The sequence below is a fragment of the Mastacembelus armatus genome, chromosome 19, assembly GCF_900324485.2.
Source record: "Mastacembelus armatus chromosome 19, fMasArm1.2, whole genome shotgun sequence".
NCBI classification, from domain to species: domain Eukaryota; kingdom Metazoa; phylum Chordata; class Actinopteri; order Synbranchiformes; family Mastacembelidae; genus Mastacembelus; species Mastacembelus armatus.
Genome location: NC_046651.1, coordinates 19,351,029 through 19,378,550, shown reverse-complemented (window position 1 = coordinate 19,378,550; position 27,522 = coordinate 19,351,029). Strand labels below are relative to the sequence as shown.

The window sequence follows — 27,522 nt, the reverse complement described above, 5'->3', positions numbered from 1 at the left end:
GAACTCTGAGCCAGTCAGAAGGAATCATGTTGTGTTCCTGCAGTCCCATTACTACGCTGGATTAAGTTCAATTAAAGTGGTTGTATTAAGGTTTAGTTTCCTTCTCCTGAAGTGATGTGATGTTAGAAAGACGAGCACAGCAGGTGCAAACCACGACATTCAGTGGGTACGTTTTATTGTAAAGGTCCATTACACATCGACAAACAGTGTAAAACAGCTTTTTATTCAGTGAGTCTTTGGTGCAGGTGTCGCTCAGGGAAAATATAACTTTACACTAAAAAAAAAAACAGATCCAGATCACAGGTTCTCCATCACCATCATTGGATCACAGTGATATTTACAACACGGACAAACACAGTACACGACAAATACTGCACTGTTAGTGAGTCTGAAGAGCCAGGTGTCGTAGTTCAGAGTGAAGATCTGTCTGTGTTCGTGAACTTCAGCATATTGTGCAAAAATACAGAGTGCAAAGTGCTGGTATGTACAAATATGTGTGTGTGTGTGTGTGTGTGTGTGTGTGAAATCGGTTTATAGAAAACATCCTGAGGAAGAAGCTGCACAAGTGTGAACACAATAATCACCTTTAAAGGACAATTCCACCTGCATCAGTCTTAACTACAAGACATCAGACATTTACTGACGACTATATAATCATTTCCCCTTTTCCCTTCACTTTGTGGTTCCTCTGTTGGAAAATGTCAAACCATAGTGAAGAGTCAAAATGTGTCGTTTTCTCTCCCAACAGGCAGAAATTCACGTCCAGCTGTCCTGACGACAACAGAGTGTTAAGGCCACGAGGATGAGATCTGAATATTTTATACAATTTTATAAATTTGAATTCTATGAAAAACTGAGAGAAAATAATTATTAGTGTTATTTTAATAGAAGAATCTAAATTTCACAAGAAAACTCCTAAAATATTTTGACTTTTTCAAAATGTTGTTTCATTTTCTTCTTCTTCTTCTTCTGAATTTATTAATCTTCTCCTCTGATATTTTTCCTGCTGTGCTCCCGATGCTCCGTCACAATAAAGACTGATGAGCGCTGGACTGCAGATGGAGCTGTAGAGAGAAGACGTCCTCGCTGGTTTAGTGCTGATGTGGACAGGACTTCACGTTAAACAACATGTCTTGAATCCAAACTACAGCTTCTGAGCGTGATAAAGACGTTTAGCTGCAGCTGACCATGAAATATTTCAGAGGTCTCTGCTGTGTGTGTTCCTGTGAGTCAAGTCAAACTGACTGTCCTCATCATTCGGTATCAGCTGCACCAGCTTAAGAACAAACGAGCTCCTGGTGCGTTAGGAAATTTTACAGCTGTTTCTGCAGCTCTGTGCTGACGGGCTGAGCGGCGGCGCTCTCATCAGTTTGGGTTTTTTCAGCAGCGTTCCTCCAGTCCTCTTGGTGGCGGTGTTGGTGGTGACGGAGTAGGAGCGTCCGTGCATCATGCGCGCGTTGAGGCCGTTGGCCATGGAGAAGGACTTCAGGTGGGACTTGAGAGCCAGTGGGAGGGGCAGCTTATCGACCAGGTGGACCGGAGTGCAGGAGACAATGGAGCGGCAGCAGAGGTCCTGGAGACTCAACACTGACAAACACGGGGGGCAAAGAAAAGTTAGTTCTCAAACACAAGATCAGCCCAGTGATGTGTATTGTATTTTCCAGTATGTCCAGCAGGGGGCAGCACCGACCTGCTCATGCTAATACTGTCAATAGGTTTGAGTGGGGAGCTCTTTCTGCTCTTATGTTCTAAATATAAAGGTGGGCTGGCTGACCTTTGTTGGGCCTCCATAGCCGCTCCATGCCGTGTCTCATCAGGACGATGCGGGCGAGCTCAGTGAACGACTCCGTGATGTTGAAGTTACACAGCGGGCTCACCTCAAAGAAGGTGACCCCCAGCTTCTCAGCGTACACCTGCGCCTGCTCTGTGGTCACCTGGCGTTTGTAGGCCAGGTGGAGGCGGTTCCCAACAAGGATCTTAGGCACCCCCGGGGCATGCTGGGTAAATTAAAACATAGCTGTTAACACGGACCATCCATTTAGTGGATGTTTTCTCAGTGGGTCAAGTGGAATATGAGTGAGATTCAATCAAATAAACAATAAAAATAGAAACGCTATGTATGATTGGTGCTCATACACAGTGATTGATTGGTGCTCATACAGTGATTGATTGGTGCTCATACACAGTGATTGATTGATTGGTGCTCATACACAGTGATTGATTGGTGCTCATACACAGTGATTGATTGATTGGTGCTCATACACAGTGATTGATTGGTGCTCATACACAGTGATTGATTGATTGGTGCTCATACACAGTGATTGATTGATTGGTGCTCATACAGTGATTGATTGGTGCTCATACACAGTGATTGATTGGTGCTCATACACAGTGATTGATTGATTGGTGCTCATACACAGTGATTGATTGATTGGTGCTCATACACAGTGATTGATTGATTGGTGCTCATACACAGTGATTGATTGATTGGTGCTCATACAGTGATTGATTGATTGGTGCTCATACAGTGTCTCTTAAGGGCCGAATATTAACTTGAAATACAAATACAATCATTCTTTATCAAAACTTTATTTAATACCTGGGTTTTAATGTTTAGTGCAAACAGTTTTTCCAGATATGACAACGAATCAACGACTGATTGATCACTAACCTCATCTATCTCTTTGATCCACCTGTCGATTCCATCGAAGGACCAGCGGTTGGCGATGTCATACACCAGAATAACTCCCTGAGCAGAACGAGAGGAGGAAGAGCAGACGCAAACAGAAGGAAACGTTATCTGACAAATTATGATCAAACATTATTTCAATATTTTAGTAATTTTGCTCCTTTTCTGTTTTCTTGTCACTGAAAATACATAAAGGTGGATGGAAATAAGTGAATAAAGTTATTACAATAACTGTTGTGCCAACATTGATAATGTTACTGATTTATAAAGAGTTTTGTTTGTCTGAGAACCTTCTGTAAAGGAAACGTCTAATCTTTGTGGGCGACTTAAACGGCTTTTTCAGATTTCAGGGCCTAAACATCTTCTGACGCACTAAAAGATGCTGATCTGGTTTCAGTGTCACTGTTGCCATGGCGATATCGCCTGACGAGTGACGACAACAACATAACTTGAGTCAATGAAAAGTCTTTTCCTCCTGTGGGAAGAAAACAAAAGTGTGTGCGTGTGTGTGTGTCTGTGTGTGTGTGTGTGTGTGTGTGTGTGTGTGTGTGTGTGTGTGTGTGTGTGTGTGTGTGTGTGTGTGCTGGGTTTCTTTGACACATCCTCAGTCAGGACCAACCCAACATCAAGTGGGCTGAACCAGGTTAACTCACCTGTGCTCCTCTGGAATAGGATCTGAATATGGTGCAGAATCGTCCCTGACCAGACGTGTCCCTGAAACAACAGAGAAAATTAAAGGGTCAGGGGGCCAAAGGTCACGCTCCTTCACACAGAAGCCAAACGGGCAAACATTAGTCTTCTTCTCATGTAGGAAAATTATATTCACCACACACCATCCCAGGATGAGTCACAACCACCAGTAGATCTACTCCAGCAGTCGCTCAGTCAGAACTGAGGTTTTATTCCTGCCAGAAATTAACTTCTGTATTTCGTTTCATCTCACAGTGACATGAAGTGGAGTGGGGCTTTCATCGGCACGTTTCTCTGCTGGTGGTCATTGTTTTACTTTAAAATAACTTTACTCTGGATCTGATTTGTCTTATTTGTTTGCCTTCTCCTTGAACTTGGTCTTCACTTAGGACTTTTGGTTTTGACTTGTGGTTTTTTGCATTTTTGCAAAAAACGCAGCATAAAGTTTTGTATTCGTTGTTATTTGGTTTCCACCCCTTTCAGAAAACACGGCCTGTGCTGCGTCCACAGAGAAAAACAAGAGAGCGCTCTGCAGAGCTGAATACCAGAGCAGTGTTTAGGTTGGCTCAGGGGGACGCCCGCTGGCTGCTGGCCTGCTGCTCCTGACTGGGCCAGGGAGAATCAGCTGCTGGATTATGAGTCAGGTGGTCCAGCAAAACAAGGGAGATTCATCATGAAGTGACACTGAGAGAGTCCATCTGTTGTTATCAGCACACTGGATATGAACTTCTGACTTTTATTAAAGTGGTTCAGGAAAGGGAACCCATGCAGGACCCAGCCGAGCGTTAATGCTGTGATAACGCTGGTGTCGGGGGTGAGGATGTTCATGTATGTTCCAGGGAAGCCAGAGGTTTGTAAGACGCAGCTCATGGTCTGTGGAGCTGCAGGTTTGATTCCTTCTCGCCGTAACAAATCTGCAGCTTCTCTAATTCATACGACATACTGTTCTAACCAGCTTGGTTTGTGAGGACAGAACATGTGTTCTGCATCCCGTACACAAGATCCGTCACAGAACTATAACATTTCTGTCCACAGGGTATCTTTTAATGAGCCCACTGTCATTAGGTGTTGGGTGTACGTCACCCCCTGCAGCCCCTAACCAGTCTGGAGCTCCCCCACACTGTGGTGGAGACAGGAGTCAGTGCCATGGCAGGAATGTTGATCTTACTAAAGGTAAGAACCCAAACGTGTCATGCTAAGGATTTTTTGGCGTGTTAGGAACAGCTTCCTGCTCTGAAACCTGCTTGGTAAATACAGGCTCACATCCTGAAAGTGGATTTCCTAGAGTCCATCGAGAAGATCGGGGCCACAGCTGGAGGACAAAGCAGCTGTTAGAGCTGATACATGTGGGTTTTCACTGTAACTACAGATCTGAATCAAACCTGACGAAGTCATCACAGATCAATAATCACCACAGATCAATAATCACCACAGATCAATAATCATTAACAAAAAAAACGAGTTTAATTTACAAACTTCTGCGAAAGTAAATCAGCCCAAACAGGAGCTGCTGCTGGAGATTTACTCAAAGTGTGTGTGTGTGTGTGTGTGTGTGTGTGTGTAGCCAGAGGAGAGGCAACTAAAGCATCTCATCCGCTTAAACATCAAAGTTTCAGATTAAAAATTTAACAGTGACTCGGCTAAAAGCTAAAAAAAGCTCAAGGCGCCCCGGGAGGTTTGGCCACAGACGAATGTGTGTGTGTGTGTGTGTGTGTGTGTGTGTGTGTGTGTGTGCGTGTGTGTGCGTGCTGTAAATCTAAACGTACCAGAGCTGCAGCTTGATGCGTCTCCCGTCCAGGAGGATGGTGGTCGTCTTGTAGTCGATCCCTGGAATAAAAACGATGCAAATATAAAAATGTATGAAACAATAAGCGAAGCGTGAAGCTGTCAGCTGTGAGTCCATCACACGGTATCTGACGAATTAGGGTCTTTACACACAAAACAAATAAAGATGCATCACTACAGATGAAACTACCCAACAAACAATGTTCATGATCATTTGATTCTTCATCCAAATATGTCTCAAACATCAGGATGTTCTGCTTTTCTAAATAATATGAATTATTTTTTAGCATTTTCAGAATTTTTACAAACCAAACAATCAGTGATTTTCTGAGAAAATAGTTTTAATCCATAAGAAAATGATGAAGAGCCACAACCACATCTTTGTCACAGTAGTAAATGTGACAAGAGGTGTGTCTTCTCTCCCATGATGCACCACGCTCTGAACATGTCAACAGCAGGAGTTAAAGTCCAATCAGAGCGGAGGGAGGAAACAAAGCGATGATGAAATCAGCTCTGGCTCTCACCCAGCGGCCATGACTCACAGGCCTGAAGAAACATGAAGGGAACACACACACACACACACACACACACACACACAGGACCAGGTCTGATGACTTTAACTATTACACTGACACACCGTGTGGATCACACTGAACACAAACAGAACCGGCTGGTCGCTGAGTCCAGGGACGGTTCCAGTTTATTTATTGTGTAGCAGAAAAATCAACCGATAGTTTTTGTCATAGTTTTGCTGACGTGAAGACTCGGCCCGCTGTCTGAAGTACACTCTGCTCCACAAGAGTTTTCTCATCTGATACACGCAGCATTGCATTGTGGGATTGTACTTTCTCTCCCCTGTCGAGGAGTTTTGAGTGCACCGTGGGCAGGTTCAGTGTTTGGACACCAGCAGTGATTCTGGACACAGAGGTCACCACCGACGCCCAGTTAGTCCTCTCCCAGCGGACTGTGGTTCACACCTCCTGATGAAGCGCTAACATCAGGCCGCTGTCACACGAGTCTCCGGCGGGAAACCAAGCAGCGAGCAGCTCGTCTCTTTGATAACAGTAATTATCAGGAGCTGTCTGCACCGAACAACACTCTGCTGTGACGTCTCCACAATGGCTGCCAACTACACAACATGGAAATGCTCGGTGCTTTTCATGCAGCAGAGCTCAGGGGGCTCATTAACACACTCACCCTCATTGTTCTGCTGTTAAACGCAACAAAACCAGTTTGCTGTTGGTTCCACTAAGGGCCGTTTCAAAGCTCCTTCAGGACTAGTTCATATGAGACGCTGGTCTCATAGGGGGGTCCAGATATCCAATACAACCATAAACCAAGTGTGTCTCTGTCACTGGGGGTGTAGGAGGGTGTGGGGGGGCCTTTTTCATATTGTCTCATAATCTTTCCATGTTCGAAGAACTGGTTAAACAAACCAAAGGCTCCGACCAAATATTCGTCTGCAGCTCCTCACGCTGGTCGTGAGCATTAAAGCCACAGCTCAGCCCGGCGCCATCTCTGCTCTGATCCCAAATTCAATAACGAGCTGCGAGGAAGTGACAGACACTTGGGAGCAAGAGAGGAGGAAGATCTGGGAGGACAAGATGTGAGATAATATTCTGGGAGACCTGCAGCACACCAGCTCAGCCCACACACATATGCTCAGGTTTGCACACACCGTGGCAGCAGCATGAAGCATCTTGGGAAAGTGGCGTTACATAAGAGGGTGGAACAGTGAGGGTTGTTGACATACGTCAGAGCCATAAAACGCTGCAGAGCTGCTGTTCTCTAAGCGCCTGTTCTGCCACTATCAACTACGTCACAAAGTGTTCTATAAGTGCAGGGTTCTGACAGGAACCAATAAATGTACCAATGATTGATACTGTGTAATGAATGTTGGCTCCAAGTGTCTTCAGATTCTTTTAACCACAAAACAATAACAACAATAATTCTGCCATTCGTAAAGATGAACAGGAAATGTATTTATTATATATGTGACGTCTTATTCTGCCTATAACTGTCAGGACAAACGACGGTACTTTCATTTAAAGGATTATAGAACGATGCTGACAAACTAATAAAGAACAAATGAATAATTCATCTTAGCTTTTTCCACAGCTGGTTAGTTGGAGGTAAATACAGATCCTGTGCTGTCTAACATCAGGTTAACCCCGACACCGGGGGTCTGTCCTCGCCGCCCTCCATCGGTCTGAGTCCTTCACCCCTCAGCCTCCTGCCACACATACCTGTCCACGGCCTGTTGCATCATGTTTAGCTGGTAGCTTAGCACATTAGCCTTGTTAGCTCCACTAACGTTATATTAGCAGTGTCCTAAGCTGTGGCTGAGCCTTTAAATGCTAAGCTATATCCAGTTAGCACATTAGCTTAGCGTCCTCTGTTAGATACACGTCTGTGCTAACAGAGACAGTGTTTAATTAGACGACTCCTCGTTTATGTTGAAATGTGACAGATTTAGCAGCATCTAGGACCCGGTGTCTGGTTTGTCCCTTCTGGGCCACCGTCTCTGTAAATGTCACACACTGCACCTTCAAGTCATCCTTCAGTTAACACATAATAATTATATACTGGCACATTGAGCAGGCTCCAGTGTGTCCTCCAAACACTGAACTGAACATAAAGTCTGTATTTTTAAAGTGCTAGCCAGAGCCATCCCCTGTGTGCGAGAGGGATCACACATCCAGAGGAATGAGTCACTCCTCCTGGCAGCGCCAACATCATCTCCACTTTCTTCTTCATTATCCCCCGTCGAGCTGCTCTCAGCATGAAAACACACAAAGTCGACTCTCGGGGACTGTCAGAGCGTCGGCTGTTTGCTGCAGCTGTTAAAAGTGGAGTGTTTTTGTGAAGTTACACAACACTCGAAAAGATGTTACGAAAGAGAAGATCATGGGCGTTAAAACCAGAGTGTAAACAAGAAAGATCTGGCTTTTCTTCGTGCCTTTTGTGAGTCATTATCAACGGCCGATAAAATACAGATGTGGCTGAAAGTGTTGGCTCATTTCAACACAGAGAGAAAACCAACTGCTCATGTCACATTATTTGAGATAAACCAATGGAAATACTGGCTAATAATCTTTCTAATATTGTTCGATGGGTGTCTTCTTCTTCACAGTGCTCCAGGGTCTTCTTCACAGAAATCCTTGAGAAGGTGTTTCTAGCTCTCTGGGTTCTGTGAACACTGTGATGATCCTGATTTCACTGCGTCCTGCACAGATTTTCCTCCTGAGAACCTGAACTGAGCTTCATGTGCCTCACTCAGTGTTTTGCTTCTCGTTCCAAAGTGTTTCCACGGTCAGGGTGGTCACTCAGGGACCCCACACAGCACAGTGACCAGGCTGAGTGATGGTTATCAGACTGGAACACTGACTGGTACTAACAGTCACTGGTTTGTCTCCACTTTTGAGGAGAACTGGTCTCTCTGAGCTTTAATTTCAGGAAGAAGTGAGTATTGTTTCTCTGAGGTGTAAGGGCACCACCACTTGGAGCCATGTCTCCACATAAAATGAACTGTGATGGTGTTTAGTGTGCATTTTTGTGAGCTTGCGTCTTTTCCACGCTGTAATTAAGTCTTCCCATGTGGGTTTGGCATCGGCCTCCCCCTGCGGCCTGTAATAGCAGCTCATCACTGGACTTGGCTAAAGAGCGAAGCCCCCGAGATGATGATGCTGTTCCAGTGAAGCCTCCAACCTCGGTGGCAGAGGCAGCAGACCACAGCTATGTCTCCGCATCCCATTGTAAAGGCTCTATTAAGGGAGACGACCCAGAAACAGCAGACATCAACGCTCTGGTTTTCCATCTGCCGAGCCAAACGGCCTGATGTGGGGGGGGGGGGGGGACCGAGTTTCCACTGGCTGGGTCTTCCCTCGTAAGCAAAGTGAAGTTTCAGCTCTAATAAAAATCCACTCTCTGCTCAGCTCTTATCTCTGTTTGTCTGAGCTCCTCTCGCCCTTCCAGGATCATACACTGATGTTTTTCTACAGCTGTCATCCCTGACCTCTGACCTCCTCTCTACTGGCTCTCTAAGCTGTGAGGCTTTTTCAGTCAGCTGTCAGCCAAGAGTCTTAAAGCTGCAGCAGCACAGATTTTTTTTTCCTGAGGATCCACAACAAAGATCAGAGTCACATCAGCGTTAACATTGTCAGGTAAGAGGAGCGATTACAGTCAAATATAAAGTGTGGCCTGTAACACACACTGAGTCCAAAAGCCTGTTACTGCCTGTGGATTTGAGGTTGTTGAATTTTAAAGTGAACATGATGTTTCCTGCCATTGTACATTTTGGCACTGAAACACAGAAGAAGAAGGGACAACAACAGTCCAGCACACAGCCCCTGTAAACCTGAGCAGTGAACATTAGAGGTGCTGCTACGTTGATTTCTGTTATTGTTTGTTGTCATTTTTCATCCCAGTCCCTAAACAACAGGTTGCACTTGTAGTTATGCAACCGAGTGTGTACAGTCAGAGCTGGCCAGGAGCTACAGACCTTCAACATGGGCGACAGAGCGAGTTACATCATGTGTAAGCTGCTCGAAGCCGAGAGCGTCGGCTCGTCCTGTCGACCTCCTGCAGAGCCAGTGAGTCATGAGCACAAGCCTGCCAGGCAGCGTTTATTAATACCTGACAGGCTTCCACAGGTTCCACACACACACACACAGATAGATATAGATGTATAGATACACACACACACACTCTATACATAGAAACACATACATTATGTAAACATCAGCGCAGGAGGCCAAACCACAAACTCATGTCAACACAAACTAATTAGCATCGTTCTGATTTATATCTGACTGTACCAGAAATAGGTGAAACCACAATGCGACAGTTTGGTGACGTCGTCTACCTGACGCAGTTTGTCCACTGAGCTGAACCTGTTTTCCCACAACTGCTGGGACAAGCACAGGCATGCCAGAGAAATCAACATCTACCCATGAACCTTCATTCAGCCTGTGCACACTGATTAGATCCGAGGGCGTCAGCCAACAACTTAAATCTTCAGGTGAGAAAGAAAATAAAACCACAGGCGACAGGGAAAGAGCTGAGGTAACAGTGAGGTAGCCCTCACTCATCCACGGATGTATTAACAGGCCATGCAGTACTTTTGTACACACAGTGTGATACTGTGCCAGGCCCTGGTGTCTCTCAGCTATACTACCCCCCCAGGACTCTCTGCTACCTACAGCCTTTCTGTTGTTATTCCAGCTCCTCTACCCTGTGTTGGCAAAGTCCGCTCCGTCAATGAGCCCCCCGCCACCTGGCCAAGGTCAGAAGAAGCCAGTAGTGGTTTCCAACCGCAGCAGGAGGAGTCTCTGCAGCTCAAAGTGGGAACCAGTGGCTGCCAGAGCCAAGAGGCGGAAACATGAGGCCGAGCAGCTTTAAGTTGAATCACAATATGAAACACCTGTCAGGAAACACAGTGCAGGTGAACTGTGCCTGACACGTCCAGGTGACTCACAGGTTTCAACGTAAACATGAACATTACCACCTTCCTGAGGGACCTGTGTTAGACTGAGTTAGTTTTATCTGGGTGCTCCACATGAACTGTCAGCCAAGTGTATATTCAGTACATATTGTGCTCTGGCCTCTCCTCTGGGTGTGGGGTTTGGGGTCTTTAACGCTTTAGGTGTAGAGTATAAAGGTTATTCCAAGAGTGTCAGGGCCGCAGGTGAGGCCACTTGAAGGTGAGAGTGTGCTGAGGAGCAGCTCAGCCTTAGAGAAACTTCTGTCACTGAGCTGTGACTTGTTTGTTCCTCACTCACTAAGTTTCACAGCTGGAGTCACCGCTGTCAGCCCTGCGTAAAGCGTGCGTAAAAACAGGAAGTCGCGCGTAAAACCTCCAAAAACACAGACAGGTCAGTTTTTGTTTCCTTCAACAACCACCTCCACACACCCGCTCCAGACCAGTGTCACTCACTTACCCATGTTGTATCCGTATGGGGACTCGGAGGCTCCGTCCTGCAGGCTCGCCAGGATCTCGCCCTTCCCGACATCGCTGTCCCCCACCAGCAGGAACTTGAGCAGAAAGTCGTACGCCCTGGCCGGGCTGCTTCTGTGGCTCATCCTCGCACCAGATTGCAGCTGTCTTGTCCCATCATGAGACTGGGCAGCATGCAGCCCCTCCTCGCCTCCTCTCGGTCCAGGGAGCGAAGAGCAGACAGAGACGCGTAAAGCTCTAACAACGATCCGATCCTGACTCTGCGTTTCACCTGGTTCGGGTTGGGTCCAGGAGAGCGACGAGAGTCCAGCCTGAAACACCGTCAAGGGGTTACCGTGCCCGCCGTGCCATCAGCGCGCACATGACGCACCGCGCTTTTACGCACGTAGGTATAAATCCTCCGCAGACGGTTCAGCTCGACTCAAGGCTCCGGACTGATGAGGACTCTCCGCCTGTTCCAGCGGAGGCGGTGTAGTGGTGGATGCGGATTGGAGGCGTGAAGAGCAGGAGGTGGAGAGGACGGAGGGTGGGCCCAGCTTTGTTTGTCTCTGTCTGATTGGTCCATTCGGTGGGTTGCTAGGGAAACTTCGAATCGTGATTTGTCGTCGGAGACGTCCGTCAAAAAGTAGGCGGAGACGACGAAAGCATGACTTCCACCGTGGGCCTACAAAATAAAAGCTTGCACAAACTTCTGCTAGGTTACAGTTTTATGTCAGCACATTTAACTGGCCTGCATTTATCTGATAACTTGAGTTACTTTGCAGAATCAACCAACACCTGAGTAATAAATTATTTATTAATGCCAAGAAGAAATTTTCAAACTACACATCAGTATTTCCTGTGGCTCCACCTCTACCAGCTGAATGTGCTGAATTCAAAATAATAATACTGATACATCATGAAATAAACAGGAAAACAACTGCACACCCGTGACCGGACTTCATAAGAAAACAGAAAAATCCCACACACTGTCCATCACTTGAACTGACTTTTTGATTTACTTCTGTATTTAATAAAAAGGTGAGTTCAGGTGATGGACGCTGTGTGGGATTTTTCTGTTTACTTTCACAGTTGGAGTGTTTTGATCCTACAGTCACTTGGAGTTTAAGCAAGAACGTTCCTGTAATTAGGACAAATTAATGTTTAAACCAATAAACTAAATACACTGACTTCAAATGAAAACCAGTGAAACATAAAAGAAAGAATGGAAAATTAAAAACAACCATTATAGCGCTGCATTTGGTCTGATTTTGTTTTGAGGAAACTAACACATTACAGGACAAATGAAATGTGTTCATGCTTTTTTTCACTGTGAAATGCAAAATCAGGACGAACAACATTGATTCTAAATGTTTTTGTTATTTTGCACTTTCTCTGTCAAATCTCTGCAGGAGTCCAGCTTTCAGTTTCAGAATTTATTGGTTATCTCCTGTGTGTTGTAATAAAACCTGCTAAATTACACATGTTCAGGTTTACACTCATCTCTCAGTCCACACAGCAGCTTGAGTCTCGACGTCTTTCAGCAACATGAGGAACTCGCCCTCAGATTTTTGTCTCTTCACATCCTGACTCCTCACTCTGACCTTACTGTGACCTTTGTCATCAGACGAACACATGGCGGCATAACAGAGTAAAACCAGATGGATATGTTGATGCACACGGTTCATTATTATTCCTCTGTTCGGCCTTTAGCCTGACCGAGCCACAGGCAAGTTCTTCTACATGCAGCCAATCAGCTGTAGCTGTACCCGGGCAGAGGGAGCTTCTGGCCCTCTTTGGCCTCAAAGAAGGTGTAGGACAGGGTGATGGTGTCCACTCGGGCCATCCTGGGGTCCTCGTCGAACTCTGGGTCGATGAAGAAGAAGACGGGCATGTCGACCTCCTCGTGAGGGTTCAGACGCTGCTCCTCGAAGCAGAAACACTGAGAAAATCAGAGAAACACAGGTGTTAACACACAGCTCTGACTGGCAACAGGAGCTGAGGTGGAGAGGCTGCACCACAACCAGTTGACCTGAGGCTTCTCAAACACAAATCACTGCTTTCCCCTGAGCTTTTCAACAGACTTCATCCAGTTTCTATGACGTGTTCAAATCAGGAAATGAGTGGGTCCTCCTCAGTTAGGACACAGAGCTTCAATAATCCTTTTGGTAATGACCTCCAGTCTGTGTCAGAGAACAGAGAACATGAATGTTGACAGTTGTGCTGCTACTACCTGGATCTTGTTGAAGTACTGTCCTGCCTCAAAAGGCACCACGTTGTAGGTGGAGATGCCGATGATTGGTTTGTCTGTGGGGTTCTTGGCCCTGTAGAAGGCCAGCGCTGTCTCACCTGGAACAACCTGCACAATAAACACCTTCACAGTTACACATGAACCTGAGTCCAAGGCTCTGAACCTCTGCCCACATCAAAACTTCTGTGAGCACTGAAATTACTGAATGGAGCATTAACTTCCACGGTTTGAACTGAGATCAGGACCACAGGGATCCTGGAGCTAAATCAGTGACTTTGTCGGGCCCCTAAACAGAAGCTAAGGAAAATAAAGTGCAGGTGAAGCTTTTTGGTGGCGTCTGCTGATCAGGGAAAGTTCTTACAAAGATCTCGGACTGTTGCGGTCTGAAGTTCCACTGCATGCTGGCGTGCGTGTCGGCGTTGAAGGTGACCTTGATGATACGCTCCTTCACCGGCTTCATCGTCTCCACCATATCAGTGTCATGGCCAGCGACAGCTGTTCCACCGAGCCCTGTCGCCTGACACACAAACCCAGGGGTCACACACACACATACACACACACACTGCAGATTAAAACAGCAGCTCGAGGTCAGAAGGTTCGTCTCTGCTCACCTGACAGTAGAGTCTGTAGAGCGGCACCGCGGCGTACGACAGGCCGATCATCCCGACCCCAGCCGCAGCGATGTACGTCAGCACCGTCTTGTTCTTGGTCCTCCACTCCTCCCCCTGAGTCCTGGTCTTTCGATTTTGGCTCTTGGTGCCACGGCTCTGTGTGTGGAGGCGTGGAGGAAGCCTCCGCCACAGGAAGAGTTCAGCCAGAGACCGCGGCGTTTTTGCAGCATCGCACCGGAGTGTCCGGACACACATCGTTAACAGCACAGAGGCCTGAGGGCAGCAAAGGGTCGGACGCAGCAGGACAGGCAGCAGCATGGTGCTGCAGACAGCCAGCAGGGACTAAACCACCTGCAGGAGGACAAGCCAAGAGTCAGCTCTGTTAGGGGGGCCCTTTACTGGTCTTTGCCCAGGAGCCCATTGTCATGTAATCCGCCCATGCCTGGAAATTTCTCTGATTAACCAAATATTAATTATTTTGTTAATTTACTTTGATTCAATATTCAAGATTTTGCAATGAATGATATAAAATAAACATAAAGCATACTAATCCAGATTTTGTGTCTTATTTATAAGTATGGCTACAACTAATTGTATTGATTTTCAATTTTTCATCTAATACTTTTAATGATTGTTTAATATAGAAAACATAAAACTGTAAAAACACCAATTACACCAGTTAAGAACAAACAAATTCTCAGATTTGAGATATATCTAACCCAACATTTAGGATCTACTTTTCCCGTCAAACCAAGATAAGGCGTCGAAACTCCATTTGCAAAAGGCAGATTTTACCCTGATCATTGATGTTTCAATATTTATAGATATCTTTTCATTTTAGTCAAGTTCACTCTTCAAACCGTCATATGACTAACTGTGTGTTAACTGTATTAACTGTATTATTAGTACTACTATTATTATTTCAAGGTAAACTGAGTTTGAAATATCATTCCCCCCATAGCCAGGCAAGCACGATACTTCAAAATCGTACATTTTAATTAAATTCTGAGTTTTCTGTAAATCACATGTGTGCCGAATTTATCAGTGCAGTCTGACGATTCGTCTAATGTCTTCATTTAAATCCTAGTACGTTTATGTGTTTGACAAAACCAAGGAAATTCCTAATAACTCGAGATTTTCAGTGGAGGTTTGGCGCTTAACGTTATTTAAGCACCACATGTGCGGTAATCTGGACAACCTGACATTAAACTTTAGGTTTATATGTTTATCGATTATCAGCAGGTTTATACGTTTATCGATTATCAGCAGGTTAATGAGTTAATTCAAAGTTTAGCTCCATGATTTGATCAGACAGATGTGACCTCAGCCTCAGTCGGAACTGTCAAAATAAAAGCACCGCTTCGTTAAAACCCGTTTCCTCCAGTGACATTTACATTATTTTGGACACGAGCTTTAAAAGGTTTAAATAAAACGTTAAAGTACCTGAGGAAACGAACTCCGCCGTCAGTCACCTCTGCGGTAGCACATCTGTGCAACACACAATTCACTCCGTCTGTGTCTACACACTACAAGGTTCCTATGCGTTTGTCTTTCTACACTTGTGAGGACTTATTCGTTTTAAATGCCTTTAAAATAGAGGACCAGTGTTGGATTGTAAGTACATTTACACAAGTACTGTTGCTAAGTATAAAGTACTTACTTGAAGACTTATATTTCTACTCCATTATAGATCAGAAAGACAAATATTGTATTTTTTTACTCTGCCGCAATGATTTTGAGTTTTAGTTACCAGCAGCATTAGTTAACATCGATATTATCAAATAAAAAAACAAATAAGTGATTATGTTATATAATTGTATCATTACCTTTTATTTAATACAAGATCTGAGTATTTCTGGGTGAAGAACAAATACATTTTCCTCTGGCTGGTGGTTTAACACTGAAGTTGGTCCTGGACGTTTAAAACAATTTACCACATTAAAATAAAACCTGCAACACAAAAAAACATAACATCAAGTCACAAAAACTGCAGTAAAAGTACCTCATAATGTACATTAGGTGTACTTTTGATAAAGAGCTCTGGGTGCTTGTTAATGGTTAATAATAATTTATAAATAGAACAACTTTGATTTACAAGTGTTTTTAATGTTTTAATCTCAAATTTTAACTTTAACCTTTGTGGTTATTTAACACTTTAGTGACCGTGTTTGTCTTTTTTGCGGTGTATTGTGGGAAAAGGTCTTTCATAGTTTCTCTTTATGCTTTGATCAGGAAAATATATTTTATGTAAAACTTTAAAACATGAACAGGAATTTTATTTTACTACTTTTTTAAATAAAATAATTGGCTTCTTTCTTCTCTTGCTCAGGCTCAATACAAGGTTATTGATCATTTATTATTAATCACTAATCATTTTGTATGTAACCCAGCATCTACGGCGGCCGTGCCGGGTCAAACGCGCTCCGTTCAGCGGGCTGCTGTAGTAATGGAGGGGGTCACGGTCGGCCAGGTATTCGACGCGGAATGCATCCTCAGCAAACGGCCCAGAAAGGTAAGAAAACACCGCCGGCGGCTCGTCGCCGACACGTCCTCCGTCCGGACCCGGTTCTGGTTGAGTGTCTGACGGTCTGTGTCGTTTCTCGCAGGGCAAGTTTGAATATTTGGTGAAGTGGAGAGGGTGGTCGTCCAAGTAAGTAGCTAGCTAGCTAGCCCCGGTGCTAGCCACACATCCCGTCAAATGGCAGCAGACAATGCCTGGCTGCGGTTCGGTGTTTACGGTCGGGCTCGGGCCCAAATGTGGCCGGAGCCGGCTCGAACCACCGGGCTTCTCTCTAACACAGAAGCCGATACACACAGCGGACACGCGGGGAAACGGCAGCCGCCTCCCGGCTCCTTTTCTGGACCTTTCTGTGCCGAAGCTACATTCACTGAGGCTCTGCTGGGTCACCGGAACCAGACCGAACTGAGCCAGAACCTGCTTCTTACTTTCACCCACATTATGGGTACAATGTGCTGCAGTGCCTCCAGTAACCCTGTAGGCCAGTCTGACATTACACATCCATCGGTACCGACTCAGCACCAGAACATCACATCAGGTTCTGGCTCAGTCTGGGCTGTAAACAGCCACTGGTCACTGGACAGTCCGTCTGTGGAATAAACAACAACAATGATGATAATGACATTAATAACAATAGTATTGATCATAACAACAACAACAATAATAATGTCAGAGCACATCAGAGTCCAAGTCCAGAACATGGAGAATATTCAGTAACTAAGAAAAACTAAACTGAATTGATTAACTTATTGGTGATTGATTTATTGACTAGTCATCCTCACACTCTGTGATCTGTAGTATACGTCATCCATACCACCACTATATCTGTTAATATCTGTTATTCTCGTCATGTTATTCAGATTATTTGGGGATTTGTTGTGTTAAAATTAGGATTTTGTTTTCAGGCACAACAGCTGGGAGCCAGAAGAAAACATTTTGGACCCCAGGTTACTGACAGCGTTTCACAAAAGGTGTGTTTCCCCCCATATATTCATTTTATTAATATATGAAGTTTGTCCTGCAGATGAACAATAGTGAATGAAAATCTAAAAAGGCAGACACTGGATTTGATTTGGTGTAAACTAATTTGTAATTTGATTTTACATTTTATGTTGAAAAACCCGACAGGCGAGAATGAATGAAGTTTGTGTGCAGGCGCCTGGATCTACATTTGGCCATTACCAACCAAAATGAGGCAGAAATTGGGGTTAACCTGTATATTGTCCACTTGGCTTAAAATTGGACCTTTTTGAATGGACTCTGGTTTGAAGAAGTGTCATGTTTGTCCTCAGGAGCAGCAGTTTGACAAATATATCTTCACCCAGTTAGTAGATTTTCACAAATGAATGTGCTTTATCTTTGTGGTTTTCATTCTTCCCCTAGAGAACAAGAGCGGGAGCTTCTGTTCCAGAAGAAAGGAAAGAGGCCGAGAGGACGTCCACGAAAGATTCTGGTAACTTGGCAGTAACTCAGCCTGTTGATTCGGATTCAGATTTAAAAACAAACTCGGGCCAGTTTCAGTCACTGTTTTCTGTTTTTTTACCAGCCTGCACCAGCCGCCACAAAAGACAGCCGCTCCTCGTCGTCCTCCTCCTCCGGCCTGTCATCGTCGGCCTCCTCCTCCTCAGAGGATGAAGATCACAGTAAGAAGGCGAAGACCGGGCCTCGGGTCCACCCTGTCCCCCAAAAGAGGCCGCAGATCATGCTGGCCAAGCCCGACCCCCCCCACAAGAAGAAGCGTGGGAGGAAGCCGCTCCACCCTGACCTGAGGGCTTTGCGACAGGCGAAGAGCAGAGCTTCTCCTCCGCGCCACCACCAGGCGCTCCGCCTGCCCAGAGACGAGCATCGACCCGGGGTGAAGAAGCCACTGCAGCCCGCCAGCTTCACCTACACCGGTCTGAGCAGGACCTCCAGAGAAGAGGCTGCCTCTGCCTCCCATACCTCCAGCAGCTCTTTCTCCCAGACCACCACCTCCAAACCCGGGTCGCTCAGCTGCATGTGGACCAGCCGCTCCCTGTCCTCCTCCTCTCCATCATCGGGCTCCTCCTCCCACAACAAAGGCAGTCCTTCGCTTCAAAGTAAAAACTCGCTGTCTGAGCTGAAGCGCTCCATCTCAGAGTCGGGCAGCAGCCGAGGAAATGGCTTTAAAGTGTCTCCGCTGAAACAAGGTGGAGGTTCTGGGTCTCTGGGTTTGCACGGCAGCTTCGGCGGAGGCCAGATGGCAGTTCAGCGCTCCCCATTGGGTCAGAGGAGACAGGAGGGGGTTGCAGGTCAGACCGGGGTGGTTCAACACAAGCAGCAGAACTCTGGCCTTTCCAAGCCATCGTCATCATCCTCGCCAACATCTCGAGACCGAGCCAACCAGGCGCTCAGCCTCCGAGCTCTCAACCTGCAGAGCGTCAGCAAGCCGCTGACCGGCAGCAGCCTTCAGGGAAACACCGGCAGCGCCGTGGCTGCAGCGTCCAGAGCGAGTCTACGGAGCGGCATCGTGGTAAAAGGAGTGGGGGGCATTAAAGACACTCGAACATCAGCTGGGGGACAGCGCTCCGGTCTGACAGCAGGCGGCGCCACAGAGCAGGCCAGGCTACGAGAGGGTAAGGACATGTCAGGAGGAGGTGGCGCTGGCCGAGGGAACAGCAAACTGCGGCAGGAGGAGAGGAAACACGGGCTCAGCTCTCAGAACCGGAACCTGAACGAGCTCAGCACTGGAGATTCGGACGAGACCAGTAGCAGTGAATCCGAGCACGACATCCCCCTCTTTCCCAGGGACAGCAGGCCCAGCCTCGGCAACAACGCTACAGAGTCGGACACGGAAACCGACTGGCGGCCGACCCGGAACCTCCTGGAGCATGTGTTTGTCACTGACGTCACGGCCAACTTTATCACAGTGACGGTGAAGGAGTCGCCGACCAGCGTTGGATTCTTCAATTCACGAAATCACTGAAGGACGTGACGTGTCGTTGACGCCGCAGAGCTGAACTGGACCAAACTCACAACACTCTCTGATCAGCAGCGCTCAGGGTTCCTGCACCGCTCCGGACTTTTATCCACAAACCGTCTTCATGCCCACGTCTTTAAACACAAGCACACAAAGTTGGAAGAATATCGTGCTGATCAAACAGGACGATTCAGATTCAGAAATCGTGCTGGTTTTGTGAAACAGTGTAGGAACCCTGATGTGTGGACCCCACTTTCACCTGATACTAACATGCAGTCTGCATCGTGAGAGGGAACAATAGAACGTCAAGGTGGAGTCTGCCAAAAATCAGTGAACTGAAAATACAGTCCTGGAAGTTTGAATGTCACATCCAAGTTATTGATCCTGCAGGTTTCACTTTTACAAAAGGAAAGGTATTGATTTGGGAACCTTTCATCTAACTGCACCGTCACTGCAATTATTACCAGTCCATTATTTTCATCATTTTTTCTCTATGAAATGTCAAGAAACTAGTGAAAAAATGTCTAAAGCTTGTCACAATATGTAAAACACTGCAGAACAACATTAAACTCAGAGTGCCAAAAGTTCAGACTGCTCAGAAACCTAGCTGGTCCTCTGAGAACCAGATCACAGAAGACCAGATCGCTGGGACCTCAAGCTGACCTCCCAGAAAATTTACCCGATTCTAAAATTAGTCAGTGACAGTGAAGTCTAGGCTGAAATCAGGCTGCATCTGTACTTTGTCTGCCTGCTTTTAAATTTATACTTTTTTGAATGGAGTTTGGTAGGCAGCAGTAGTTTGACAAAAAGATGTTCCCTGAAAGTCTGATTACTTACTAACTAGCTTTCTTCCCCCCCAAGAGCTTTCAAGTGCATCTCATGGTCTTCATCAGTGAATATTTTGCTCAGTTGTCGTCCCATGAATGAAGCGAGAGCAGGGACCACTCTGCCCAGGGTCAGTCTGGAAAAAGCAGTTTTCTTTTTCTTAGTTGCTCCTCTCAGTTTGCAGACTGCGTTGTATCAGAAGGTGTAAAGACGGGGTTTAACAGTACAGATGGATGTACGACACCACCTCCTCCCCAGTGCCTCAGGTTCTCACAGCAGGACTGTCAGACTATCGAGCCCAATGCCGCCGTTCAGCCGCTCGCGTTGATTAGTTTGAGTAGGACTTTTGTGCTCGTCGGACCTGTATTCAAATGAAAATTGGGGCTTTATCCACGGCAGCATGTTTCAGAGAAAAAAAGAAAAATAGAAGTGAAGTCTGTGTGATTGGTACATTTTCATCCCATCTGGACTTTTGTAATCGTCTTTCAGTTCTTTGGACCAAAGCTGTTATGAATGTGAAGTCTTGTTTTTCAGTTGTATTACTGACAGTATTCTTTGCACTGCCCACAGTGTAAATGTAAGCTGGTTCCTTCTCGTCATCTCAAAGAGACATTATCACTGTACTTAACCAGTTTTATACCATTTTAATACATTTGGCGTCACAGTGTCTTTTGGATTTGAACTAAGTGTTAATTTATATTTGTAAATATGTTTTTTCATGTGATATCTGATATCTATCTGGTGCTCATCTTACCTTACTAGCTTCAGATATTTGTGTGCCTCTCTGCCATTTGGAAGGTTTGAAATAAACCATAATACTGACTGAAAGAAGGTGTCGTGTGGATTCGCCTCATCGCAGCTGCTGTTCCCAGATCCACCAGCAGATGGTCCCATTGGCCAGCGGCTTCACGCCGCCGCTGCTGTTGGATTACAAGGTGGCCTGCACCTGCATTGTACTTTATGTCACATGATGTTTCTGTAAATATAGAAGATCAGGAGTAAACACCAGGTACATCTTCAGCTCTCACACCAGGTGGATGTCACAAAAGTACTAGGAGTTTATTTTCCTGGTGTGTAACTTTAGCAAAACGTGGCTGGAAAATCCTATTTCTGCTGCAAAGTGTTTTTAATAGCGAATTAATGATATTACTGAGAATGAGTGTCAATAAATGACCACAGTCTGAGTCTGGAGCAGCTTGATGACAGCGGCAGCAAACCTGTAAAAAAACATCAAGTGAGGGAGCTGATCAGTGAAACTGTCCTAAACTACATTTAATTAATAAACCAAGCAAATAAATTGATTCTGGGCGAATGGGTTAATAAAGCACACGAACAAATAATATTAATCAATAATAATAGACGAATAAATCCAGGGAATCATCCGTGTTTCCTGTAGCTGCAGCTGTAAGTTCATTGCAGACAAATTCCCAATATTCACATCAGCGTTTCGCCCTGAAAGGTTCACGGGTGTCAAACAAAACACGAGTGAGAACCTAGTGAGTACATGCACTTAGTTAGAGCAACAGAAGGGACGAGGCCGCGGTGCAGAGGTGATGTGTGCACGGCTGAGTGTGACTGACAGACGTGCTCGTCCCACAAAGCTGCAGATTCAGTGATTTATGGCCAGAGCCGCACAGACGTGGAATTTTCCCAAAATAAGTCTGAGTAAACAGGCAGCGACAGAGGGGCCCTCACAGCCTGGTATGCATAAACAGTCTGAACAGTGTGGGGCAGTGTGCGCCCCCCTCCCCAACACACACACTTTGCAGCACGTTACAGCCGCTCTCATACGCTGTTCATGTGACATATTTCATATTGCAGTCAGAAATAACACACACTCAGCTTTGCACAAACAAATGATTGACAGTGGCTCATTACTGCCCCCAGTGGACAGGTGACTGGAGGTTTACACCAAACTGACTCAGTTTCTAACAGCATTTTCTTGCTCCTTGCACCAAGACATTTTGAGTAGGTCTGTGGATGGCCCAGACCGACTAATCTCAACAACTGTAAGCTCCGTTATTGCAAAGTTCAGTCCAGACGGCCCCTGGTTCCCACTTTGAGCTGCAGAGACTCCTCCATGGCTGCTGTTGGAAACCACTACTGGCTTCTTGTGACCTTGGCCAGGTGGCAGGGGGGGCTCATTGACGGAGCGGACTTTGCCAACACAGGGTAGAGGAGCTGGAATAACAACAGAAAGGCTGTAGGTAGCAGAGAGTCCTGGGGGGGTAGTATAGCTGAGAGACACCAGGGCCTGGATCTGGTTAGAGAAAACGTCCTCATTACCATGAAAAACTGATCCTCACACACAAAACAGCAGCAGCCAGACAGAGATCTGTGTTATCTGCCTGTTGTCGTTTGGCTGTTCCAGCTGCTGCCAAGTCACATTCATTTTACTGCACAGCTCCAGACCCCAGACACGTTAATTTGGTCTCTAATAATATCAATAATATCAATAATATTAATAATCAATAGTCATTTCAGGCCCAAACAACATTTATTCCCTCATATTAATATTGATCCAGGCCAAACTGGCTTCAGTCCACTTCATATAATAAAACATCACATTGAGAACAGATGCCAGAGCTGCTGCTTTATAACAGCTATACAGTCGTCCACACAGACACGCTATTTATTTGTTTATTTCTTTATTTATTAGTCCAATTCAGGGGGCGGGGGCTGCAGAATCACCTGCAGGTCTTTGGACTGTGTGGGGAAACCGGAGCACCCGGAGAAAACCCAAGCAGGCACGGGGAGAAGCACAGCAAGAAGGCCCCGAGACGGAACGGGGTTCGAACCAGCAGTACTGGAGGACCCGGTTCCGTCTCGGGGCCTTCTTGCTGTGAGGCGAGGTGCCGACCGCTGCCTCTCCGTGCCAGGCTTTAATTCTTTAAGGTGAATGATGGAGGGAGGAGCTACTGTCCAGCAGCTTCCTCCTCCACCTTTCTGTCACTGTCATTCTTCTTCTTCTTCTTCTTCTTCTTCTGGTGCATCCAGCTCCAAACTCTGTTCTTCTTCTCCTCCTTTTCCGTCTCCTCCTTCTCTTTGAGGGTCTGGGCCTCCATCACCTTCTTTTCTTTCATTTTCTTCTTCCTCTTTTCTCTTTCACTCTTTATTTTCTCCACCACCACTCTCGTCACCTTCTTCAGGGGCCACAAACGACTTTTCTTCTTCTGCTCCTTTTTCAGACAGAGGTCCTCCAGACTTTTCTTCTCCTCCTCCAAACTCTTCTTCTCCTCCTCCAGTGTTTTCTTCTCCTCCTCCAAACTCTTCTTCTCCTCCTCCAGACTTTTCTTGTCCTCCTCCAGACTTTTCTTCTCCTCCTCCAGTGTTTTCTTGTCCTCCTCCAGACTTTTCTTCTCCTCATTCAGACTTTTCTTGTCCTCCTCCAGACTTTTCTTGTCCTCCTCCAGACTTTTCTTCTCCTCATTCAGACTTTTCTTGTCCTCCTCCAGTGTTTTCTTCTCCTCCTCCAGACTTTTCTTGTCCTCCTCCAGTGTTTTCTTCTCCTCATTCAGACTCTTCTTGTCCTCCTCCAGACTTTTCTTGTTCTCCTCCAGACTTTTCTTCTCCTCATTCAGACTTTTCTTGTCCTCCTCCAGTGTTTTCTTCTCCTCATTCAGACTTTTCTTGTCCTCCTCCAGACTTTTCTTGTCCTCCTCCAGACTTTTCTTCTCCTCATTCAGACTTTTCTTGTCCTCCTCCAGTGTTTTCTTCTGCTCATTCAGACTTTTCTTGTCCTCCTCCAGACTTTTCTTCTCCTCATTCAGACTTTTCTTGTCCTCCTCCAGTGTTTTCTTCTCCTCCTCCAGACTTTTCTTCTCCTCCTCCAGTGTTTTCTTGTCCTCCTCCAGACTTTTCTTGTCCTCCTCCAGACTTTTCTTCTCCTCCTCCAGTGTTTTCTTGTCCTCCTCCAGACTTTTCTTCTCCTCCTCCAGTGTTTTCTTGTCCTCCTCCAGACTTTTCTTCTCCTCCTCCAGTGTTTTCTTGTCCTCCTCCAGACTTTTCTTCTCCTCATTCAGACTTTTCTTGTCCTCCTCCAGACTTTTCTTCTCCTCATTCAGACTCTTCTTGTCCTCCTCCAGACTGTTCTTGTCCTCCTCCAGACTTTTCTTGTCCTCCATCAGTGTGAATCTTGTCCCCCAGCTCTCGAGCTCCTTTTTGAGTTTCTCCTCCAGGGAACTGCTTTCGGTCTGTGAAGTTTTCTCGATGACCTCGTCTTCAGCTTCCTGACTGGACGGCAGGTTTTGGGTCTTGGTCTCTGAGAGACTCTCGTTCTCCTTGCAGAGTTGCAGTATTTCGTCTTCCTTCAGCTGGAGCTGCTCCTTCAGCTCGTTCACCTTCTGCTCGTTTGTTTTCAGTTTCTCCTCCTCCAGCTGTGCTGCCATCGCATCGCTCTCCTGCTTGTACTGGAGCTCAGTGACCTTGCTCTCCTTCTCCTCGATTTGCGATGCTGTCGTTGCGATGGTCTCGTAGCACTTCTTGTACTCTTCCTTGAACTGTCTCTCCCGGACCTCCAGAAGCCTTTCCAGCCGGCTTGTCATCAGCTTATTGTTGTGCACCCTGTGGCAAAACTGGACCCTTTCAGTCTTCAGTGCATCGATGTGCTGCATCATGCTGTCTATCTGCCTCTTCAGGCAGACGTTCTCCTGATGGGCGTTACGAAGGGCGTTTCGCAGGAAGTGAGCCTCGTTGTTGGGGCGTGTTTGTGTTTGAGCTTCTGCTCTGAAACCGTCTGGACGGCCCCTGGGGGCAGGTCCTGCAGATCCTGCTGGGTTCCTTGCGGCCATGGCACCAAGAAACAGTGAACAGTGATGATCAGTAGATGTTGGCTGGTAGTTGTCGGTAGTAGACTGTGTGTGTGTTGAAGAGATGTCGTCTCTGTAGGAAATCGAACGCGACTGTGTGTGTGTTCAGATACTGGTCTGTAGCAGTGAAGTGTCACTGTGGTCACAAAGTGAGTCGAGGTTCTAAACTGTGACATCACTGCATTCACTTTGAAGCCCAAAGGATCAATGGCCTCACAGCAGATTTGAAAGATGCAACAGGGGGAGCAAAAAGCAGGAGGCGTGGCCTGTTGCTAGGTGATGACAGACCTGTACCTGAGCAGCCCAGGCCAGTAGAGCTCAAATTCACATCAGTTCATTCAATACAAAGGTCCAGTCATGAGCATGCTAGGTGGCTAATGCTACCAAAACAAACAGGTTAGCTTTAGATGCTAACACAGAAAGGAAGAGGCCACATGTGAATCCAATGAGTCCTTTGGTCTTTGTTTTGCAATAAAAGCCATTTCTCCACACTGTTAATGCGAATTAGTTGTTTGGATCATAAAATCAGTCCAGTATTGTTGTAGCTCATGTCTGGGCCTGTGTCCAAATGTAAAAACAGAAGCACTAAGTTTGCCAACAGACTGACTGAGAAACTTCCACAAACACACAGAGGGAGGGAGCCTGGGATCACCTAACAGCAGCCTGACAGCGTCTGTCTGGGCCGGAGGAGTCTCCCTGTTGGCTCGCACACAGCCAGACTGTCATCAATCTGCTGCTGAACTAACAGCACTGACCTGCAGCCTGTTAACGCAGCCTGGAGCAGCAGCAGTGACCACCCACCTCTGTCTGAATGTCTTCGATCAGCCTCTGCAGACGGGCAAGTGCTGAGGACCTGAAGCCCTGAGGATTTAATTCACCCAGTGCTGGATCTTTCCAGCGACCACAGCCTTTAACTGTGACACTCAGATCTGATGAAGACCAGACTGTAGGACTTTTCCTAAAGGTGGCACCGTCGCAACCAGCGACATTTGTAAGGACATAATAATAATTAGAGGTGATTTCATTATGAACTCTGTGACTACCTTTGAAGCTGCTCCTACTGTTTGCTATGATATGTCTTTCAGCTGAGAACAGGAAGCAGCTCGGCGTTCGGTCAGTCGAGCTGCTCTTTGAGTGTGGATAAGGAGGAGACAGGGAGCGTGTGAAACAAAGTCCAGGCCGCAGCCTCTGATGGGAGGGGGGTGGACGCTGGCGGCACGGGGCCCGGCGATGGGCGGCTGCAGATGCCAGCTGTCTCCTCGCACCACAGTGAAAACCTTGAAACGTCTCGGTGTAACATCCGACTTCTCCCACTCGTCCTCCCCGTCCACAGTTTGTTTGCACAGTCTACCTGTGTGTTACGAAGGCACCACCAGTCCTGGTCCTAACAGGGAATTACAGCCTGTTAATTAAAATATGAACTGACCTTTACTGAAATAATAACCTATGATTTTATTATAAGGTGATGTGTATAATGAAAGTTAAAGAAATATATGTCATATATTCTACGTGATCCCTGAGGGGACAGTTGTGTTGGACACATGAGTTGAATCATAAGTGTCAATGATTTGATGAAACACAATGAAGTAAAGCTATTTAAATCCTATTGGACTCAGTACCAGACAACAAGGCACCAGAAACCACGTGGCCTGTTACTGCAAACACCAGTCAGCTGATTAACTCTTAACAACCACACACGCAGACAACCTGGGGTTTGAACCCACAACCTCCTACTGTGAGACGACAGTGTGACACCACTCCACCTCTGTGCCGCCCATGTTAGTGACATGGTGTAGTTATTTAGTACAACAGCGCAGGTTAAAGTACAGTTAGGAGTTCTACTCACAGGACACTGGATGTGGATCACAGTCGTGGTAACCAGCCCTGACATCACATGACATCACAGAGGTCTGGGGATCTATGTGACGGGGGCAGGCCTGACCTTGACCTGAAACCAGCCTGCACCCTGCCCTCCATGTCTCCTCTCCAGTGCAGGGAATTGATGTGAGGAGGTCTGGTCCACACCTGTGCCACTGGATAGTGTGGCCATACCAAAGCCCCATGGGAACTGTAGTCTCTGTACATGGGCCTGGGGTAAACACTGTGTTTGCAGGTTATAGAGGTCTAGTGACGCCCCCTTCAGGTCTCTAAAGGACAAATGGATGAATCAGCGGGTCAAACTACAGAGTCTTGCATCCACCTGTGGACTCAGCTCCTCTACTGCAGCAAAGGTAGAAATACCACAGTGTAAAACTCGTTTTACCAAGTAAAAGTAACAAAGAGTCAAAGATCCTGTGGCCAAAAGAACAGCAGTCAACTACAACTCCCAAGATGCATTTCACCAACACAGATCCAATCAGTGAGCTTTACATGAGGCAGCAAGCTGTTCTGAAGTAATCTGAATCATTTTCTGGGTTTTAAATTCAATGAGCAGAGGCTCATGGGTATTGTAGTATTTAGACCTGACTTTAA

The 27,522-nt window shown here is 46.3% G+C and overlaps 3 protein-coding genes across 4 annotated transcripts; 1 reads left to right on the top strand and 2 right to left on the bottom strand.

Annotated features, from left to right (window-relative positions):
• Positions 1-158: 158 nt before the first annotated feature.
• On the bottom strand, positions 159-11,589 carry rab40b (RAB40B, member RAS oncogene family). The gene is made up of 6 exons (XM_026316401.1): positions 11,104-11,589; positions 5,146-5,206; positions 3,343-3,403; positions 2,672-2,749; positions 1,775-1,997; positions 159-1,587 (listed from the first exon to the last, which is right to left on the bottom strand). Exons 1-6 carry the CDS (start codon positions 11,243-11,245, stop codon positions 1,304-1,306), a joined length of 849 nt encoding a protein of 282 aa, XP_026172186.1. The 5' UTR covers positions 11,246-11,589; the 3' UTR covers positions 159-1,303.
• A 931-nt stretch (positions 11,590-12,520) lies between these two features.
• cox11 (cytochrome c oxidase assembly homolog 11 (yeast)) lies at positions 12,521-15,454 on the bottom strand. Of its 2 annotated transcripts, XM_026315547.1 has the most exons (5): positions 15,405-15,454; positions 13,962-14,312; positions 13,712-13,867; positions 13,333-13,458; positions 12,853-13,041 (listed from the first exon to the last, which is right to left on the bottom strand). In XM_026315547.1, the coding sequence occupies exons 2-5, from the start codon at positions 14,277-14,279 to the stop codon at positions 12,853-12,855; spliced, it is 789 nt and encodes a 262-aa protein (XP_026171332.1). In that variant the 5' UTR covers positions 14,280-14,312; positions 15,405-15,454. The 2 variants fall into 2 exon arrangements, with proteins under 2 accessions (XP_026171333.1, XP_026171332.1); XM_026315548.1 differs by lacking the exon at positions 15,405-15,454 and having other exon boundaries at positions 12,521-13,041; positions 13,962-14,279.
• Positions 15,455-16,391: 937 nt separating this feature from the next.
• Positions 16,392-21,059, top strand: LOC113135962 (chromobox protein homolog 2-like). The gene is made up of 5 exons (XM_026316356.1): positions 16,392-16,473; positions 16,568-16,611; positions 17,385-17,450; positions 17,863-17,932; positions 18,026-21,059. Exons 1-5 carry the CDS (start codon positions 16,408-16,410, stop codon positions 19,421-19,423), a joined length of 1,644 nt encoding a protein of 547 aa, XP_026172141.1. The 5' UTR covers positions 16,392-16,407; the 3' UTR covers positions 19,424-21,059.
• The last annotated feature ends 6,463 nt before the right edge of the window (positions 21,060-27,522 follow it).